The 19016-nt window shown below is 36.7% G+C and overlaps 1 protein-coding gene across 1 annotated transcript; it reads right to left on the bottom strand.

Annotated features, from left to right (window-relative positions):
* Positions 1 to 1865: 1865 nt before the first annotated feature.
* On the bottom strand, positions 1866 to 18671 carry LOC125236691. The gene is made up of 4 exons (XM_048143604.1): positions 18516 to 18671; positions 5473 to 5676; positions 4087 to 4264; positions 1866 to 2945 (listed from the first exon to the last, which is right to left on the bottom strand). Exons 1-4 carry the CDS (start codon positions 18521 to 18523, stop codon positions 2739 to 2741), a joined length of 597 nt encoding a protein of 198 aa, XP_047999561.1. The 5' UTR covers positions 18524 to 18671; the 3' UTR covers positions 1866 to 2738.
* Between the last annotated feature and the right edge of the window lie 345 nt (positions 18672 to 19016).

The raw sequence follows: 19016 nt of genomic DNA, 5'->3' as shown, positions 1-19016 counted from the left end.
ATCGCCGATCTCATCGCTTCCTCGCTTCTGCCCTTCTAGCACAACTTGCCTTGTCGCGCGCGAGTCCATACTTGAAGTCGCGCATGACGTATGGACTCGCGCGCGACAAGGCAAGTTGTGCTAAAGGGTCTGGTGGGACCAGTGCCTAGCCAATAAAATGGTAGCTGTTGACAATTACTAACGTCTATATGTATAGCGATACAGGTGTCACTCATATATACTGTCAGTTTTGTTCATTTCATTCATGCTAGTTTTAGTGAAATGATTTGTAGTCTTTTGTGATTGGTCAAATGACTATATTTTTTACCTATGATTATTTAGTATTTAGAAAAAAAGTGCCAAGCGTAAAACGCATTTTAGGCTATGATTATAGGTTATTGGATTATATTTAGTCACAAAATAGACATGTAGAACTATTTTTCAAAAGATAAGTATTGACTGTTTTCTGTTAAATCTTCGTATTAAGTATAATCAGTGTTGCTATTCCTAATTTATAATTTCTAGTGTTGCTATTAAATTACAAAATAAAAAATAAAATTGTTATTTCATGTTTTATTTTTATAAATTAACATTATTTTAAAGCCTGTACATATTTTCTTGCTAACCCCAGTTATAGCTCAACCCTTTGACTGCCATCGTCGGTCATAGCACAGCCGATAAAATATTTATAAGTAGGTTGGGTTGTGTTATTCACAATTTTTCAAACATATAACAAACCAGAGCATGTATCTTCGTGTATGAAACTATAATAATAGGCTAGTTTCCTACTAGTCAAATCAGCTTCTTTTTATGAACTGTCAAAACGATTTGTTAATATGGAATTACTATGAAATACTGAGGAGTGACGTCACGATCAATTCATTTACTTTATATCTTTCTCTTTGATTCATTAAATAGAAATCATGTTTAAAAATAACTACTATCCATATTTTTCTTCTAATTATGTGGTGCTTTATTTCGTGCACTGCATAAAATATTTTATTTTAAGTATAGGAAACTAGCCTATAGTGCCGGTTAAAAGGGTTAATTTTTAAATGGACATTAATTTTGGTCGTTCTCGCTTACATAATAAGAATGAGTTTTAAATGATTCACGGTTAGTTTCATTATACTTATATTGTATATTGACCGGATAAAGACCGTGATTACCTTTTTGATTTTTATTGAGGTCCCGATATTGAGGTTTCCCGTGATCATGACGCATGCAACTGCGTCGAAATATCGGAACCTCAATAGAAATCAAAAAGGTAATCACAGTCTATATCCCGGTCAATATGTCTTATAAAAAAATCGGCCAAGAGCGTGTCGGGCCACGCTCAGTGTAGGGTTCCGTAGTTTTCCGTATTTTTCTCAAAAACTACTGAACCTATCAAGTTTAAAACAATTTTCCTAGAAAGTATTTATAAAGTTCTACTTTTGTGATTTTTTTCATATTTTTTAAACATATGGTTCAAAAGTTAGAGGGGGGGACGCACTTTTTTTCCTTTAGGAGCGATTATTTCCGAAAATATTAATATTATCAAAAAACGATCTTAGTAAACCCTTATTCATTTTTTAATACCTATCCAACAATATATCACACGTTGGGGTTGGAATGAAAAAAAATATCAGCCCCCACTTTACATGTAGGGGGGGTACCCTAATAAAACATTTATTTCCATTTTTTATTTTTGCACTTTGTTGGCGTGATTGATATACATATTGGTACCAAATTTCAGCTTTCTAGTGCTAACAGTTACTGAGATTATCCGCGGACGGACGGACGGACGGACGGACGGACGGACGGACGGACGGACGGACGGACGGACGGACAGACAGACATGGCGAAACTATAAGGGTTCCTAGTTGACTACGGAACCCTAATAAAAATGATATTTCAGCACTGTTAGTTTCATATATTTAAAGGAAGATATTTAATATCTTGTAGTTTTGTGGTAACAACTACATTCTGAACCTGTATTCGGTGGGGTTTTAAAAATATTCCTAGTTGCCAAATTATTTCGGAAGTTTATTTCAACATAAACCTTAGATTTACTTCAAGACTTTAAACTAAAATACTTAAAATTAATATATCTATACAATTAAATAAGTCTTTGATAACTTGCACCCATCACATTTTTTTTTTACCGCGAGATGGGATACCTAAACTAACTCGCAAAGAGTGAAAATCATACAGTCGATAAGATTTTTATGTTATTAGCTTGGTCAACGAGCTATTCTAGATGGAATGGCCGAAAGCAGAAAGTTTTACTACGGGATGTTGTTAGGGATAGTCAGGAGACATACATACTGTTTATCCTTCCACAAAAAAATCACCTCGCAACCTTTTATGTCAAAAGCGTCAGGTTAGCGGAAGATGTCGATGGTACACAACAGAAAATGCATACTGAATGTTTAAATAAAATTCGTACGGATTGATCCACTTCTCTCGGACACTTCATAGCATAACTATAAAATAATAAAATTATTAGGACATCTAAATGGCTAAACAATTAGTCTTTTAATGTACATAATGTTAGCCAATTGGTCACTCTTCAGCCATTTTAAACAAAATTGTAATAGACAGGTTCACAAGGTTGGAGGAACGGAGTTCTTCTGATTCGGACTATCTTATCGACATAAATAGGAACGAGATGTTTGCCCTATTTCCCCTTCCAAAAATATATGTCAATGTTGGAAGATCAGCGTTCTACATCCAATTTTAAACAAAATATAAACCTACTTAAGATATCTAACATTTTAAAAACAGCACAAGAAATATTCCTCCGGACATCTTGGCACAGTGATCTGCAGTTTCGGACAGTTAGAAATCTTTTCACATCGGCAGTTGGATCGGAACTTGCGCTTGGAAGACCGGTCTACTAGATTGGTGGGCGCGGAGTAGCTCGGCTTCTCGAAGTAGCTCAGTTTTGAATAGAACTTCGGTGGGGATTTCTTGAGCTGAAACTGAAGAAGAAACTTTTAAAAGAGAGGTCATTTATCAAAGACACAGCAGATGCTAAGATACTTGGTATAAATGCTAAGTAGATTGCTGAAACCCTATTCGCTTCTGAGGTGCCTTGATACAGTCAACATCTGGATAAGGTAAAGTGGGGGAAGTTTAAAGGAGTGGTAAGATTGTATTAGTGTTATGTGTAGCTACGGAAGATTTTTCATCTTACCCATTTTTAAAAACTTCAATTTCCCCCCTCCTATAAATAAATAAATCCTATAGATTACACCGACACCTATAAATTACACTCATAAAATACTTGTTATGTATTTGAATACTTGTGCTTCTTTCAACGTTTTTCACTGCCAAGTTACGAATGCTAAATACCCATTGGCATCTAATGATTAGTTGGTTACTAATAACCATCAATCGTGTATGTAGTTTGCGTGACTTTCTCACGTTTATGCCTATCTATGATATGCTACCGGGCATTTTATACTCGTAATAGTTGCAATTCTCTAGTGGAAAAGGCAGACAATATGCAGTAGCCATCAAAAGCAATATGACAACGGTATTGCATCCAGAACATTAGTGAAGTGAACACAGCTTAATTCTTGTTTAAGTAATTAATAGCTTTAATCTTCCTTAAGTAAGGGGTACCGGGGTTTCAAGTAATGAACATATTTGCCATGTTTTAAACTAGTTAAGAGTGCCAGATGTGTCCATTGACGAATGAGGAGGCACACTCAAAGGTTATGGCAGATGGCGCCACCCTATTAGTCCATTGCACAGATAAAGAATTTCATACGTAAGAGCGAGAAGATGACTTTTTTTCTTTCTGTCACATATGAATGACAGTGACATGCCTAGACACTTGGATAGGCGCCGCCTGGCGGAATAAAATGTAAGTGTGCCTCCTCATTGAAAACATGGCGATTATTTGAAATTGTCCCCTAATCAAAAATCGAAATAAGATGTCATATATTAAAGAAAAAATGACGAGGACCACCAGTGGTGAAGGCCGGATTCGAACCGGCGTCTTGGCGGCGTCGTCGGCGTGTGACTACTTAAAAAACACAAATCAAAATATTTGTTAAAAATAATTTGATTTGTTCCCATAGTTGCGAATTCAATCTCCTTGGGTATTTTTACTACCTTAGGCGTAGTTTTAGGCTGATATCTCTCTGTAACCGAAGTCACCGAAGTAGTAGCTTCATTGGTCTCCGTAGACTCTTCTAACGTGGAATCTTCAGTGGAATCTGTGGTCTGTTCGTCTGGACTGGAGTCAGCTGACTTGTTGAGGTACTCCTGTTTGCTGCTGTCTTCTTCAGTCCTGTAATCATCACAGATAAATGAGATAAGATCACAGAAAGACATGATGTAATGTATTTTTTTAACCCTCCAGTTTTTAAAGTACCTACTTTTATTTGAATCATCTTAATATCAGAAACATCTTTGCTGCTTAGGCCCGGTTGCATTAAACCGTCTGTCACCGTTAAAGTGTTCGTTAAATTTTATTGTATGGAAAGTTCCATAGTCGTCAGCTGCGTGACGATGACGTGTCTGTCAAATGTGGTTGATGCAACTGGCCCTTAGAGGAAGATTTTCAACGTGCTACGACAAAGGTCGCCAATTTCGAGAAGAGCCAATTAACTTCAGTAGAACTCATCAGGTTTTGTAAGCTCACAAAGCCGAAATAGTGGTTTTCGGTGGCGGAGAATTTATTATGGTCCCACACTGGCTGTTATAAATGTTATAGTATAGGTATAACATTGTGTCCCAGGGACATGGACAGTGTAAAGTCAATACCATCGCGCTGTCCCTGTCATCCAGTGTTCTATAACATTTATATTACAGCCATTGTGATGGGAGCTATTAGGCTTCAATTTGTGAGCTTAGCACTTACAGCCTGCTGTTGTTATTCCGCTTATATAAATGATGATTGACGAAATGACGACTAAGTTCTAATCTGTAATCCGAGGCATCTTGGCTTAGAGGTAAGTTCTCTATATTCGAGGACGCATAAGACGGCGCTGGGATCAGCTGTTTTGGTGCAAACAACGGTTCTTCGTACGGAGGCAGAGGCTATGTATCTTATGATGAAATACAAAACCAGTGAAAGTAGTTACCTGTAACCTGTAATCCGAAGTGTCTTGGCTGCTCAACGGTAAGTTCTCTATATCCGAGGAGGGGGCGCTGGGATAAGCCCTTCTGGTGGAGACAGTGACTCTTCGGACGGAGACAGTGGCTCTCCAGGTTCTATGTATCTTATCATGACTTGAGCACAGTATAATAAAGAGTACTATCGTACAGTATGGCCACTTCCGCTCGCCGCTGAAAGTGCCCCCCACCCGCTCTCGGTTACCTCACAGTTACCGCCAGTCGAAAACGCGAACTGTCGACCTGTCATATCTCACTTATACAAGCACGCGTTCACCTACACGAGCTTAGAATGTGTGCTAGGAACGCGCCTCTTTCATATGTTTGATCACCGAGTGTCCGAGGTGTGACTTGAGTCATAAAGACAGTGAAACTAGTTACCTGTAATCCGAAGCGTCTTGGCTGCTCAACGGTAAGTTCTCTATATGCGTGGAGACGTAGGACGGTGCTGGGAGCAGCACTTCGGGCAGAGACAGTGACTCTTCGGACGGAGACAGCGGTTCCCCAGCTGGAGGGAGGTTCTTTATGAAGGTGATGCTGTTGTCTTGCGGCGCGGCTGCCGCGGTGGCGATCAGGAGGATTAGTCTGAAATATAAAGTAGGTATAAACAGCGGTTTTCAAACTTATTTTCCCATGGAACCCTTTTGGAAAGAAAGGGTCGTTAAAATTAAAAAAAATGTTTATATCAATAGTTAATTTACTAAATATTAATCATAATAATAAAATCTAATCACTAGAATCTCTAATGTGAGGTATTTACATGGAACTGTTTTTATTTTTACAATTGGTGAATCTTTGGTTTTATGGAATAGAGTTGAAGTCGCATATCAGTCAACCAAAATTTACAAGGAGCCCCCCAGAGAGGTTTTGCGGAGCCCTAGGTCTCTGTGGAGCACATTTGAGTTTGGCTGATATAGAATATACCTACATCTTTTATAATTTCGCTTCATTCCGTATAATTTATTTTTAAACTAAAATCTTAACGTTTCGAGTTTATTTGTGATATAGACGGCAGCAAATCTTGTCCAGTTGTCACTATAAAAATCTGCAAAATTCAAAAGTTCTATGGGACCATAAATTTTCGCCCCTACTTTTTTCAATTTTGCCCCGTTTATTTAATGGCAAGTTTAGCTTGACCTATAGTTAAAAAAGTTATTTACTCTAATTAAAACTATCAGTATCTGCCTGTGTAATAAGTATAATATAATAACAAATAATCAGTTAGAAATTCGACAAATCTATTTTTAGTGTCCTTAATAGTGTAGTAAATTTCCTATCAAATTCCTAGTAACAATTTAAGACAGATCTTCTAGCTATTAAGCTATAGAACGTTGCTAATAAACTATTATTATTTAATGACTTTCCGTTACCATGTTATAGTTATTGTAAACAACCGGTTATATTAATTAATAATACTTATGGTTAATTAAAGTCGTCTGTGATAAAATGTGGTTTGGATACTTTGGATTCTGTGCGACGTTAGATGTACATCCTGTTTACCTTATATGGCATTGTAATTCAAATTGAACAGTACCTAATAATATAACTATAACAAAAAAATCCCGTACTATTTTTTTAAATAAATTATACTTTTCGTCTTTTTTATAGATATATAATTAGGTTATAAGAAATAATTGTAATTATAATAAGTACTAAATTATACTATGTCTATGCCCTTACAGGGTCTGTATTACCTGTTACATTTATATGTAATGTGTAGGATTTTGATTTCGCAAAGTAAGATAGTATTTTCTTGTCAATTATAGGAGAAACTTATAGGCCGTAACTCGTTTCGGTTAAAAATACTCCCTTTCGGTCGTTTCGAATTTATCGCCACTCGTTTCGAATTTCCTCTATTCCACACTTGTACTGTAATCAAGTAATATATTTCTATAATCAATTAATCATAAATGCGATAGGTACTCTGTTTTTAGAGTTCTCAACTCTAGCCTTCTCTAAAACACGATAGATTAATTGTTTTGGAAAACGCCAATATAGGCTCTTGCCTTGCTTGCTTGCTGTGGCGAACATTATTTAACAGTAACCTAATCTTAACAGTTATCTTTGTAAGACCTTAAGTTGTATCACAGTCTCACAGATTTCAAATCTAGCAATTCCAACTCAGTTCTTCTGCTGAAAAACATATTTTTCGTCTTATCTTTCTGATACAGTTGGTGTGTCTGAGCATAATCACCACGTACTTAAAAAATAGCGTGTGGCAATGACCTTATTAATGACGATTGCCGATCATTATATTCTTACGCCTAACCTTATGGTACACGCCCTCATATTCGTACGCTTTAGCGTGATTTTTTATTATGGCTCTATCACAAACAATACCACTTTTATCATAAAATTACAGCACAACTTCCATCGCCTAAGAAAAGTGGTATAAAGAAATAATTCCTTGAATTTTGCGCGTGGCCTGTGGCTACAATGGTAAATCTCAAACATGTTTATTTGGTACTAATTTCTAAATTATAGCTATAAATTAATATAGGTACTTAAGTATAAGGTAAATGCTATTAAAACTGTACCAGGAAAATAACAACCCGTGTTGTATTGATATTAAAGTAATAGTAATTACCAATAAGGAATGGAATATTCCCTATAGTGATAAAACTGTGCAGGTATTTCAGCTGTAAAAATACGGTCAAGCAATTTAACCTGAGCCCTAACTCTGTTATTTGACCCAAATCTAAGTAATCGAAACAAACTATGAATGAAAATTGTCATGTGACTTTTCTCAACACGATATACTTTTTCTTCATCTTCATCTGGATTTGGTCGATGTGCAATTGTCATCTGGGCAAGGCCACCAATTAAAATAAATAAATGTATTAAAAGAAATGACATAAACTTTGACAACTATATCCGTGGTCCCACACTAGGCGAGGCCTGTGTGGTGGTGACCGATCTACAGGAATTTCTACATTATTTTCTTCTTTTATATTTAGGGGGTATCTCATCCTTTACACAATTCTGTCAAATGTCGTACAACTACAATACTATCCACAACAACATATTAGTAGCTGGAGTGACTTCCCCATCATGCTGCACTAAGAGCGCAATGTAAAACTACCAATCTGCGTGTAGTTTTCGATGCATCAGTAAAAACTACCTTGGAAACTTAGGCAAAGTGGGTAAAGCAGGAAAATATGGGTATAATTCGTTTTTCCCCTCACTAGCTCGGAAACACGTGTTTTGTCCTTTAATACCAGCGGGTAAAAACGCATTTTATCCACTAGTGGGTAAAGTAATTTGACCTTGAATAAAATCAAATTAACTGCTTTAAAATTGATAAAAGTAGGTGAATCTAGTAATAAAGATGATTCTAGTAGTTCCACAGGTGGTAAATCATCTTCAAGCAGTGATAAACGCATTTTTGCGTTGTAGTTTCCTCGCTATAGTGAGTGTAACACAAAACTTTTTATTTTTGTGTTACACTCGGGTACAAATGTATTTTACTTCTCGTGTGTTAAAAAACTCGCAAGTTCAGGATTATATTCTCGAACCATTCGCTTCGCTCGTGGTTCAGTTCAACTATAGCATCCTTTCACTTGCTCGTTTTTCAATTCCACACTCGGCGTTAAAATACAACTTTGCCTCCTTGACAAATAACTATTGATCACCTCTTTTACTTAGCGTTTAAGAAACTTTACTGTGTGCAAGCTGTGTGTTAAGTATATGTGTACATAAAGGAAGCGATCCCATGGAAGGCGAATTTGGTCGCGAGAGGACTTTTAATTTTCTGTACGAAGGATACAGGTACCTAATTATAGGCGACGAAATATGCGAAGTCGTTATTTTATAATTTAAATAATATTAAAGTTCAATGACCGCTCGTCTATTGGTTTATCGAACATCACGGCTTAGTTATAATAATAATCTAGATTAATAAACGGTGACATTTATTACATAGGTGTGATTTTGAGGTTATTCACTTTGCCTATTAAAAACCAGCTCTATTATGTAGAGTCAGTATACTAAACTTTTGCAGTTCGATACCTAGCTTTTAATCTTGTTTTACGTGATAACAACCGAAACATCTATTATATTTAATGATTTTGATTCCATAGGTATTTAAAACGGCTAAGATCGATACGATTTCGATTCATCGTGTCGGTCGGTCGGTCTATGAGCTCGTATTTCACAGATATTTCATATACTTTTTTTTTATTAGCCTATATGGTGTCCCACTGCTGGGCAAAGGCCTCCCCTTCCTTTCTCCAGTCCTCACGGTTTTTTTTGAGAATTTAACTAAAAGTGATATACAGGGTGGTTCCTGATAATGAACCTAACGACGTGTCTAATATAACGTAAAACAAAAAAAACCGGCCAAGAGCGTGTCGGGCCACGCTCAGTGTAGGGTTCCGTAGTTTTCCGTATTTTTCTCAAAAACTACTAAAGCTATCAAGTTCAAAACAATTTTCCTAGAAAGTCTTTATAAAGTTCTACTTTTGTGATTTTTTTCATATTTTTTAAACATATGGTTCAAAAGTTAGAGGGGGGACGCACTTTTTTTCCTTTAGGAGCGATTATTTCCGAAAATATTAATATTATCAAAAAACGATCTTAGTAAACCCTTATTCATTTTTAAATACCTATCCAACAATATATCACACGTTGGGGTTGGAATGAAAAAAAATATCAGCCCCCATTTTACATGTAAGGGGGGTACCTAATAAAACATTTTTTTTTTCATTTTTTTTTTTGCACTTTGTTGGCGTTATTGATATACATATTGGTACCAAATTTCAGCTTTCTAATGCTAACGGTTTCTGAGATTATCCGCGGACGAACGGACGGACGGACGGACAGACAGACATGGCGAAACTATAAGGGTTCCTAGTTGACTACGGAACCCTAAAAACACGGTGTATATATTAATGTTTCTTTTTTATACTGACAGCAATATAGAATAAAATATTTCTATTGTATTGTATTGTAGACACTTGGACCTGTAGCAGATTCAAACAATTACGCAGTGTGGTAAAAATGTCAGTAAACATGGCAGACCCTGACCGTCTTACAATGTCCACACGTTTTGTTTGACTTATACAACACACACGAAATCGTACTAAGGAGTAATTACATAATACGCGGTACATAATATAGTACATATGAGATCACGACAGTTTGCATTCTCAAAATGTCAAAAGCTATGATATATCCTAGAGATAGATGGATTTGCCCAACAGTGGGACACGACAGGCGTCAAATAAAAAAAAAATATTGGTCTTATATTTACCAGGACCGTGATTACGTTTATCTTTCAAAGAGATAATCATAATTACGGTTTATATCCCGATCAATATAAGTCTAATGAAATAACAGTACTTAAATCATTGAAACATTTAAAAAAAGTTTTGTATTTGTCGGGATATGGGAGAATTGGGGGCCTATTCGCCTCGAAGAGATAAAATAACACAAGATGACTTAGCTAAGTGATCAGCGTGAATGGGTTCAGCTAAGGTTCAACTGTCACAACTCTTTAGAAATAAATATAATGGTTAACGTATTATAAATATATTTCCTGAGAACGTCCGTTGCAAGCACAGTAACACCGATAAGCTTGCTCATTAAAACTAACAAATCTTAACCATTAGTATTGTTTGATAGTCAGAGGGTCATATTATGTTTACATGAAACAACCTTGTGCCTCTGCAGAAAACTTCTATTCCAATGACATTGTATAATGTCAACAATCGTTTACAGTAGATTGAGACAACATCTTCAGAATAATGAAAGTGAAGAAAACAAACAAAACAAAGTATAATATTTGTGGGTGTCGTAGAAGTCGACTGTGGGATATGGGTTAAATTGTGGCGTAGGCGAGAGGCTGGCAACCTGTCACTGCAATGGCACAATTTTGATTTCTATCAACCCCTTTTTGCCAAGAGTGGCACTGAAACTTTAGTAGTTCATGTGCTCTGCCTACCCCTTTATGGGATGCAGGCGTGATTGTATGTGTTGTATAATATTTGTTGTTCACACCTTACGTCTTCTTCTTCTTCTTCAACCTAGCGTTTTCCCGGCCTAGCGCCAGGGTCCGCTTTCCTGCTCAGCCTTAAAAATTAAAAATAATCTGACCACTTTGATGGTTCGATTATGTCACCAGCGTGGTAGAAAAAAATAAAGAAGCAGAAATCAATACGTTGAGGTCTGTGATAATTATGTGTAAGTAACCACACGACTTAATAAATTCCAAGTAATAGAATCGGAGGGCCGATTCACATTTAACAATTTGACATGATTCTGAACGGGTTTTGACATGATGATGATGCCTTGTCTTGATGGTGACTGGCTCTAATTTTCCAATCAAATATCGCAAAAACCTTTCTCAAATTACGACCTAATAATAGAAATGTACTTTACTCTATCAATGAGGAGGCACACTCAAAGGTTTATGACAGATGGCGTCACCCTATTAGTCCATTGCACAGATAAAGAATTTCATACGTAAGAGCGAGATGATATTTGTTTTCTCTCTCTCTCACATATGAATGACAGCGATATGCCAAGACACTTGCACAGGCGCCGCCTGGCGGAATAAAATGTCAGTGTGCCTCCTCATTAGGAAAATGGAAAACAGGAAAAGTCGTCAATTTTAACAAAAAAACTTTCTTCGGAACCTGATCCACAGATAAGGTAATCCATAATGAATTACGTGTGATGGCCAAAAATGCATGTATAATAATAAAGCGCATATAATGCATTACACAAGCGTTGCATGTGCAGTGCACACGCACTTCCTCTGTCAGCTCATGCGCGAATATCAATGAATAAGTATTTGTTTATTACCTACACAAATAAAAAGATAAAAGAATATTTTATAACGGATCAGTAAGTCTTTTTGTGTATAATTTGAATTAGAATTTGCAAGTTAGCACAATTTTTTTTAATCGCAGATTTTTTGTCATAGATTTATAATGATATCACAATTTTCATTGACCATACAACGTAAACAGCAATTGATTAAAAATAAATGTTGGAAAAATAGGTAGGTAATCTAACTTCATTGCTAACTTCCTATTGTGTCGCTTAACTTCAAAACTGGGTAAATTCATTCTGCTATAAGGTTGATTATCTTTCAGATCATACTCGTATTATATTTTTTATATAAATATTCAACCTTAAATCAGAATGGATTTACCCAGATTTGAAGTTAAGCGACACCTATTTCGTATATGTATTTTTTTAATTTTCCCGATATCTTTAGTGTACAGTTTTTGTTAATATTATGAGAGACTACCTAATACCCCTAGTGACCCTAGTGAAGAGCCTTTAAATCTTACCCTCACGTCCGATGTGTGTCCTAAAGGAATTCTAAAGGATCGGCAACGCGCAAGTAAAACCTCTGAAATTGCAAGCGTCCAGACGGGCCGTATGCTTGTTTGCCATCAGGATATATACCTATCCTATATCACGGGAAAGTGATGCCGGAATTTAAAAAGATTTACCTCCAGATTAGCAAGAAACCTGCACAATACGGGGACGGTAGTCATTATACATTGCGTTGTCATGACGATGAGTGATAATTTTAATTGTTTACTACGACGGTTGCACATTGTCGACAAGGCGTTGAACTCGAGTTCTAACAACTGGGCCATAATCATAAACGGATGTATTAATTGTTTTAACAAATAAAAACACACATAGGTTTATGAATTTACTCAAGTAGTTCATAATTAACTGGGAACATAATAACTTTGATTATATGTAAGTAGAGGTTAGTGGGCGTTCAAGTGCAATTAGCATATTTTAATGAAAACCTTTGATGATCTACATTCTAAAACATTAAGTAGTGTATTTAAATTATTTTATATTTTATGCATGTACTGGCCAAATAGTTTAAAATATGTCCGTTGGAACTCAAGCGAAAGAATATTTAAGTAAATTAAGAATTAATAAATTAATGAATAATTAGCAGTTAACTTATGAGTCATTAGTGTCATCATTACCGTGTGAACTTGAGTCCGTATTCACATTATTCGATCCGATATCGGATGTCGGAAGAATTTCAATGAAAAAAATCCAAGATGGCGCCTGTATCCTGTAACCGTATGGGATATCGGTCCGACATCCGATATCGGATCGAATAATGTAAAAACGCACTCGTATGTATAGCAGGCTAAAGAAGGATGTGTGGAGGAATATTTTCATATCATCATCATCATCATCAGCCCGCTGCAGTCCACTGCTGGACATAGGCCTCCCCCAAGGTACGCCACAGAGCCCGGTCTGCTGCTTTATGCATCCAGTTTCCGCCGGCCCCCCTATGCAAATCATCCCGCCATCTAGCCAGAGGGTGTCCTACACTACGTTTACCAAGACGCGGACTCCACTCCAGAACACGCTTGCTCCAGCGGTTATCGGTTCTGCGACATATGTGGCCAGCCCATTGCCACTTCAACCTACTAACTTTCAGAGCTATGTCGGTCACCTTGGTTCTCTGGCGGATCACTTCGTTCCGAATTTTGTCCCTCAGAGAGACTCCAAGCATAGCTCTCTCTCCATAGCACGTGGATTAGCCCCACAGTCACAGTCCACGTCCATTTTCATTTAATAAATGTCAATTGTTTGTCTCCAACTTTCAGCCCTTTATATTGAACTGTCACAGAGGTAATGTGAAAATAGTTATTTGTTATACAAGGGGGCAAAGTTGTATTTTAACGCCGAGTGTGGAATTGAAAAACGAGCAAGTGAAAGGATTCTATAGTTGAACCACGAGCGAAGCGAGTGGTTCGAGAATAGAATCCTGAACTTGCGAGTTTTTTAACACACGAGAAGTAAAATACATTTGCACCCGAGTGTAACACAAAACTTTTCCCCTCGATATAGCGAGGAAACTACAACGCAAAAATGCGTTTTTATCACTACTTCCAGTATTTCCACAGGTGGTAAATCATCTTTATTACTAGATTCACCTACTTTTATCAATTTTTAAGCAGTTAATTTGACTTTATTGAAGGTCAAATTACTTTACTCACTAGTGGATAAAATGCGTTTTTACCCGCTGGTATTAAAGGACAAAACACGTGTTTCCGAGCTAGTGAGGGGAAAATGTATTTTATTACCATTTTTTTTTTCAAACTTAATATGTAAGTATCTCCTAATCCATAGCAGATAAATAATCGCACACAAGTTTTTGATCGGCGTTTTCTGACAATTATTTTCAGACTTTACTTTTCCATTGTTATTTGCCGAAAAAGGATTGTCATCTGCGGCCCCTAGTGTCATGGGTAATTAGTAAAGTAATTAAGTAAAATGTAATTAACGGGATATTAATTAACACCTTTGGCTAATGAACAAGCGGATGTGAAAAACTTTAAGATATAACTAACGACTTTCCGTCCATGCGAGACTTTAGGTACGATATGTGTTTTTTTTATGTTTTAGGTGATTTTGAGTTGACTGTGTTATAAGTACGTAAGTACATACCTAATTTAATTATACCCAATAACTAAGCAATAAATACTTACTGAAGTAAATAAATTCCTCGTTATTATATTTGCTTGCCATGTTTCCTTCACTCAAAAACCTATTCTAACAAGGAAAATTATGGTCATTAGGGTATTTCATGTTGGGTTGATATTTTTTTTGTTGTTGATAGAAAGTGGAAAAAAGGTAGGTAAAAAAATAAAATAAAATCTGGTTACTCGATTTTCTGTCATAAATAATAATTATAATTAATGCGTCGTTTACACATAATAGTCGTTTTAGCGAACGGTCTCATAGAGAAGAGTCTCGACCAACATCTTAAGAGACTCTCGCTAGGTGGCTGGATCAATGGCCAGATGCAGAAGGTCCCAAGATCCAAACACGGCGCGGATAGTCCGACGGTTTCTCTCTCTGCAGCCAACCGTCCGCCAGCTTGGGCCCTGCCCCGCTGCTGGCGGCAGCCTAGTTTAGGTTTTTTATAATTTATTTATATATTTTGTATTGTTTTATAAGTGGTTTTGTATTTTACTTTTATAATCATACTAGCATTTGCCCGCGGCTTCGCTCGCGTTAGAAGGAGACAAAAAGTATCCTATGTCACTCTCCATCCCTTCAACTATCTCCACCTAAAACATCACGTCTATTCGTCGCTCCGTTTTGCCGTGAAAGACGGATAAACAAACAGACACACACACTTTCCCATTAATAATATTAGTATGGATTATAAAATACCCTAGCCTAAGAGTTAAAATAAATAAAGAGAATAATTAATGCCAAAAAAAAATCCTGATAATGAACTGAATTATTGTGAAAAAAAGCATTTTAATTATGGTATGTATAGGGCCGAGGGGACAAGTAACACGAACGCTGGTTTGTAGCACACTCGTTTATTCAAGTATGGTATTACGTATATGAACCGTGGGCGCAGCCACGCACACATGCATAACTCGTTGCGTACATACGCAACACTCCTCCCGCTACTACTTAGTAACTACACATAACATCCTAAAAATATTTCTTAAAGTCTATATTTAATTTTGACCGACGTCGTAACCTGTCTCTCATATCTGAGCGGACCTCTTGGTTACTCGGTTGTTCAGCCTCAGTGGGGACCATTCCTGTGTCTGTGTCTTCAGAGCTATCCGTAAAAGATTCCGCTTCTTGAAACTCGGCGTCACTCGTCACTGACCCTTTCCCCTCTTGCGAGAGCTCTGGAGTGTCATCAGACGGAGACGACGGAACCGGAGGCAGGACGTTGCCTCCATAGGTCGTCGGCGGCGAAGGAGACGGAGGCGACTGCGGCGGCGGCGGCGAAGGAGACGGAGGCGACTGCGGCGGCGGCACAGACGGATTGTATGGCGGAGGCGGCGGCGGCAACGGTGGCGGCGACGACGGCGGGGAAGAGTCTACAAGTGGTAAGTACTCGTCCACATCTGTTAAGCTTAGGTCTCCCGGGCTGTCAACCGTTATGGTACCGTTATATTTAATTATTTGATTTTTATGTCTTTTAACAATACTGCCGGTGTAATAGTCTTTGATTAAATACAATACTTTTCCTATTCTTTTATCGATTGTCCCTTTATGCCATTTAAATATCTTAATAACAGTAACCGCCTTTGTCTATCATTCTTACCCGTTAGCATGCTCGACTTAATACCCATCCTCGTCGCCACTGGTATGTATAGGGCCGAGGGGACAAGTAACACGAACGCTGGTTTGTAGCACACTCGTTTATTCAAGTATGGTATTACGTATATGAACCGTGGGCGCAGCCACGCACACATGCATAACTCGTTGCGTACATACGCAACAAATTAAAGCCTACATTTTCATCAAAACGGCACAGAAATTCATTAAATTCGAACCTAAGCTCAAACTTGTGTATGTAGGTTAAATCTTATGTTTTGTCAGTAATTGTAGACAATCGCTCGCAAAAACCGCGCATTGTGCGTACACAATAGCAGTTACTGGCAGGAAATATTGTTCTTAACTTCAGCGGATACCTAGTTAACTACAGGTACGTATATTAACTATAGATAGCCACGATGTAACTGTCAGATGTGAGTAGGTAGTTTTTGTAAACTTTGGCCCAGTATACTGAGTATAAGCATTTCGATTCAGCGAATGAATGCTGCCAGCACAAGGGCCTAGAGTTTAGACATACATTTTTATTTTTAGTTAGATTCAGTTTTATAATATTCATTGTATGTAATACTATGTTAGTATTTCTATTGAATAAATATAATAAGCCATGGTTAGCTTCGGAACGAATATCCTTGAGAATAAAATAAAAAAACGTATCATAAAATGCTGTTTTATGCATTATAATCGTGAAAATTATTTTATTAAGTATTATTTGATTGATACCTACAGATAACACAAACTTCCGTTTTCCTTTGAGTGGATTTTTATAATTGTTTAAATACGTTTGCCACATGCGTGTGAACTAATTATAATATGTAAACTTTTAAGTGATGATTTTTTTTTCATCACACTCGCTCGTAAACGGTGTTATTACATGCCTGCATACTGATACGTAATAAGCTATTTTACCGCCCTAGGGCGGTAAAGTAAACACCTTCCACGACCTGTCAAAAATTACAATTTGGCGGACGAATGTTCGAAAAGGCAGCGTAGGTGTTGTTGCAATAGATTAAAATTTGGTTATTACATAGTAGATCTATTTAAGAATGTTTTATTTTGTGATGCAGTAAAATAACTTTATACCTTTTCTACACTTTAAATAGTGAAAAAACCCGTAACTATTAAAAGTGTTTATTTTTTGTGTCCGTCCGTCCGGCATAAATAACGAAATTGCCAATTGATTAATAGGCCCGTTGCACTTTTTGCGAGTTTTGTCCCTTAGGCCGGCAACAGGCAGTCTTAAATTTCATAATCTTAAAAAATCACAATCTTATGAAATCAGATCGAGTGCACGGATTCCCATACAATTTCGCAACTGTCCACACACAGTCTTATTTTTTAAGATTATGATTTTTTTCAGATTGATCTGACAGATTGCGAATAATTTGAATTTTAAGAATGTGTGTGGCAAGGCAGTCAATCTTATTTTATAAGATTATGATTTTTTAAGATTATGAAAATTAAGACTGTCTGTTGCCGGCCTTCGACGAGAAGATAAAATGGCTTGATAAGGCACTGTCAACTAGAATTGGATCAAGTTAACCCGATAACAAGATTTTAAGAGCAATGACAAGGGTTGAAATATAAACTGAAATAGATACCATACACTAAAGAAAAAGAGATCAAGCCCACTGGTGGCGAAGCCGGGAATCGAACCCGGGTCTCCAGCTAACGCGGCTGACGTGATAAACCGCTACACCACCTCGACCACCGAGGTACCCGTCGAAATTTCTCTAGTGTATGTTATCTCTGAAGGCTAGGCGCCTTTAGTAGTAGTGTTACTACTTACAAAAACAAATCAAAAATATTTAATAAAATAATTTGATTTGTACCTACATCGGAAGGGTTGAAAATGTTGAAATAGTTATTCTCATCTTCTTATACTTTATTGAGGTTTTTTTTATTTTTTATTTATCAATTTTATTTACATGTATTCGTATTTACACAATTGAGGTTTTACTTTTGTGTAATAAATTAATAATCAACTCTGTTTACTTAACCCACGTCCCACACACGACGAATAGTTTAGGTATTACTGGTAATTACCTTTTTATTTAAATTTAAGTTATTTTCTATTTTACTTTTATCTATCGCTTATACAGTTTGAAAATTTATAAAACAGTGATTTTTTTTATAAAAAAAAAATTTTTTGTTGAAAAATAAAAATGATTTTGAGGTAATTATAGAGATTTTGTTAAAAAAACGGAAACTTTAAAACTAAGGCTAATATGAAAAATATGTTGTCACACACCGATATACTAGTATTTTTGTTTCTCGCCAAATAACCATGAACTTGTCACCGTAAACAATAACAAAAAAAAAAGAAATGCACTAACCGGTACATGTCTCAGCGTCGCGTCTTGCACAGCGGCTCACACGAGTAGCATCCACTATTTATAATCTACGCAATTTAAAAATAAAACGAAACTTTTTAAATCGACGGACGCGTTTTTTCGCGGGCAACGGTAAAGGCACTGTTGCTGAATGGCGCGATGTCGAGTGGGGAGTCTCGGACTCGGAACCTCCCGCAAGACGATTAGTTTTCATTATCTGTGATAATCGAAGTTTAGAAAAACATCGGTGTTGCGTAATAGGTGCCCATGTTTGTATCGCTGGATGCAATGGAAAAGAAAAAAAAATAGCTAAGTGTGAGTCGGGCTTATGCATTAAGGTTTCCGTGCTATTTCAAGTATTATGTTTTCTAGATGGCCACTGGCAATAGAAATAAACAGTCTTAAAATGTGTAGTAAAAATATACTATTTACATAAATTGTTAGCTTATAACGGATTTTTTAAAGGGCTACGAGTTATTTTTCAGCACAATGCAGCTACGTTTT

This window comes from Leguminivora glycinivorella, chromosome 19 (genome assembly GCF_023078275.1).
Source record: "Leguminivora glycinivorella isolate SPB_JAAS2020 chromosome 19, LegGlyc_1.1, whole genome shotgun sequence".
NCBI classification, from domain to species: Eukaryota; Metazoa; Arthropoda; class Insecta; order Lepidoptera; family Tortricidae; genus Leguminivora; species Leguminivora glycinivorella.
This window is presented reverse-complemented; position numbering and strand designations above follow the sequence as displayed.

Coding starts and splice junctions, on each gene's coding strand:
- LOC125236691 (XM_048143604.1), bottom strand. Junction 4,265..5,472: donor CAAGACGCTTCGGATTACAG/GTAACTAGTTTC, acceptor TGATGATTACAG/GACTGAAGAAGACAGCAGCA. Junction 2,946..4,086: donor AGCCTAAAACTACGCCTAAG/GTAGTAAAAATA, acceptor TTTCTTCTTCAG/TTTCAGCTCAAGAAATCCCC.